General features: G+C 34.0%; 1 protein-coding gene across 2 annotated transcripts in view; it reads left to right on the top strand.

Moving 5' to 3' along the window:
• The window catches only part of LOC125038168 (serine/threonine/tyrosine-interacting protein-like), an 8,141-nt gene that overhangs the window by 4,476 nt on the left and 1,165 nt on the right, over positions 1-2,500 (top strand). For both annotated transcript variants that reach the window (XM_047631528.1, XM_047631527.1), the window contains exons 3-4: positions 1-41; positions 155-343. The exon at positions 1-41 is cut by the window's left edge and continues 57 nt beyond it. In XM_047631528.1, coding sequence (XP_047487484.1) covers positions 1-41; positions 155-343 — 230 coding nt within the window. The remainder of the gene's footprint in view (positions 42-154; positions 344-2,500) is intronic.

Below are 2,500 nucleotides of genomic sequence, written 5' to 3'. Positions count from 1 at the left end.
GAATCGCACATGATTCGGGCAAACTTTCCTGATAAAATAAAGTAAGTAAAAAGTTACCCATATATGTTACATTTGAATGTTTGTTATTATAATACTTTTTTACAATTGTCCTTTGTACTTTGTTTTACATCTTCTGAATATCACTTCTCCCAAGGTACCTGGTATTAGATATGGCAGACATATGGACACAGAACCTCATCTCCCACCTCTCAGAGTGCCGGACCTTCATTGACGAGTGTCTGGCTTCAGGTGGAAAGTGTCTGGTCCATGGAAACTTAGGGATTTCGAGAAGTGCATCAGTTGTAGTTGCATATGTTATGGAGAAGAAGGCCCTTAGTTATAAGTAAGTATGTGGAAAAGGGTCTTCCCTATCTTGTAAATAATACTTTGGGTTAGCATTTTTGTTTTTTTCTGCAAAGCAAAAGGTCATTATCTTACATGTCCTTTCCTTTCCTTTTTTACTTTTCTTTGACCTGCTTTGTAACTTGCCTTGCTTTAAATTCCTTTCTTTTATATACTTCATTCCCTGTTCTCTTATGTGCTTATTTTTGTTCTTGAATATCAGAGTTTGCTATTTTGTACTTGAGTATAGTGTCCATGTCATCACCCTGTATTTACATTGATAATCAGACCTTTTTTTTTTTGTTTGATAACGTTTAAGGTGACAGCCACAGTGGGAAGCATTGTTCTTTTTTGTCAACACTTATTCTTTGGCATATCAGAAATATAATCAGCAATTGTGTTTTTGAAAAGCACAAGAAGTTAAGCTGCTCCATCTCCCTTCCTCCTCTCATAAGCAGTGTTTTATTATATTCTTAATCTTTCATTCCTTCATTTATATATATATATATATATATATATATATATATATATATATATATATATATGTATATATATATAATCAGGGTTGGTGATTTTTTAATTGATTAGTTTATTTTATTATTATTATTTTTTTATTATTATTTATTTATTTATTTATGTTTTAATCAGAATTATTTGATTTAAATAAGATTTAAAAAAAAATCAAATCAGATTCTTTTGATTTAAATCAGATTTTCTTTATTATTATTATTAATATATATATATATATATTTTTTTTTTTTTTTTTTTTATCAGCATAAACATATTTGGAAAGCTATTATATATTCTAAACATTAGTTTAAAACACATTTTGCAGTATCATCTCTCACTTGGTTACAAAGTTTTTGAACCTGTCAAGCAGCCCAGTAGCCATTGGCCAGGACTGCATCATCTCTCTGTCATGACTCCTGTTCCTGTATATAGCACGTTATGACATGGCCAGACTTGTGCCACTGTATAGTAGTTTGGCTGTTACAGCCACTCATTCCTATTCCTGAGCTAACTGCAAGAGTGTAGGGATGTCACTGACCCCAAGGCAAACAGTGTAAACCTGAGTTACAAGAAATAATAACAAGAATGAGATCTCAGAAAAATGTAAAGAATGTCCAACTTTTTCAAAGCGTAAATCAGCAACTTTGGAAACATTTGTTACAAAGACAACTTATGAAGAAGCAGCAAACCTTGATGAAGCCGGTAAGATGGTCTTTGCAACCAACTCTTCATATAGATTGCTAGAACATCCTCAATTTTGTAAAATGGTTGGAGAGTTGGGGCCAAAATACACACCTCCAACAAGAAAAGCAATTGCAGACTAATTCCTACCCATGACATATGAAAAAGAATATGCAAAGTGTGCCACAGGGCTGAAGGATGAAACTGTATGTCTGTCTTTATATGGATGGTCGAACATACACAACGAGCCTATTGTGTGTTACTGTGACAACCTCAAATGGCTGTATATATCTAGTGGATACAATAACCACATGTGGCCAGCCTCACAGTTAAATATCTAGAGGAGTTCTCAAAATCAGCAATTCAGAAGTGTAAAGAACTTGGTGACCATGTTGATAGCATTGTGACAGATAATGGTGGTAATGTAAACAAAATGAGGAAACTGCTAGAATGGAAATGAATTGAAGCTGGTAACCCATGGCTGTACTGTACATTTTCTCAATCTTCTGGCTCATGATCTGGAAATTGGCAATAATAAAGAGCATGTGGCATATATAGCAAGATACTTTAGAAACAATCACTATTCTTCTGCAAGATACCACCAGGAAGGTGGGCAAAGTCTTTTTATACCTCAAGACACAAGATGATATATGATGTGTGAATGTCTGAAGATATAAATAAAGAACTGGTCAGCTATCATGAAAATTTGTGAAGTTGATAGGGAGCAGATTGATGTCAGAGTTAGAGGACCTACTTACACAACCAATAACTGTGGCTTTGGACAAAGTACAGTGATAAATACAACTACTGAAGCAGTGAACATATGAAAAGAATTATTAACAACTTCATGCGATGACAGAGATGCAGTAACTGCTGCAAAGAAGAGGTTTGGCCAAGTCATAACACAAAGCTCATCTTCTTGTGAACCTGATTCATTCTTCCTTTCAAGGAAAACTGTTTAGTGCAG

Source organism: Penaeus chinensis, chromosome 24 (assembly GCF_019202785.1).
Source record: "Penaeus chinensis breed Huanghai No. 1 chromosome 24, ASM1920278v2, whole genome shotgun sequence".
Lineage (NCBI taxonomy): Eukaryota > Metazoa > Arthropoda > Malacostraca > Decapoda > Penaeidae > Penaeus > Penaeus chinensis.
Note: the sequence above shows the minus strand (reverse complement) of the source record. Positions and strands in the feature narration are given on the sequence as shown.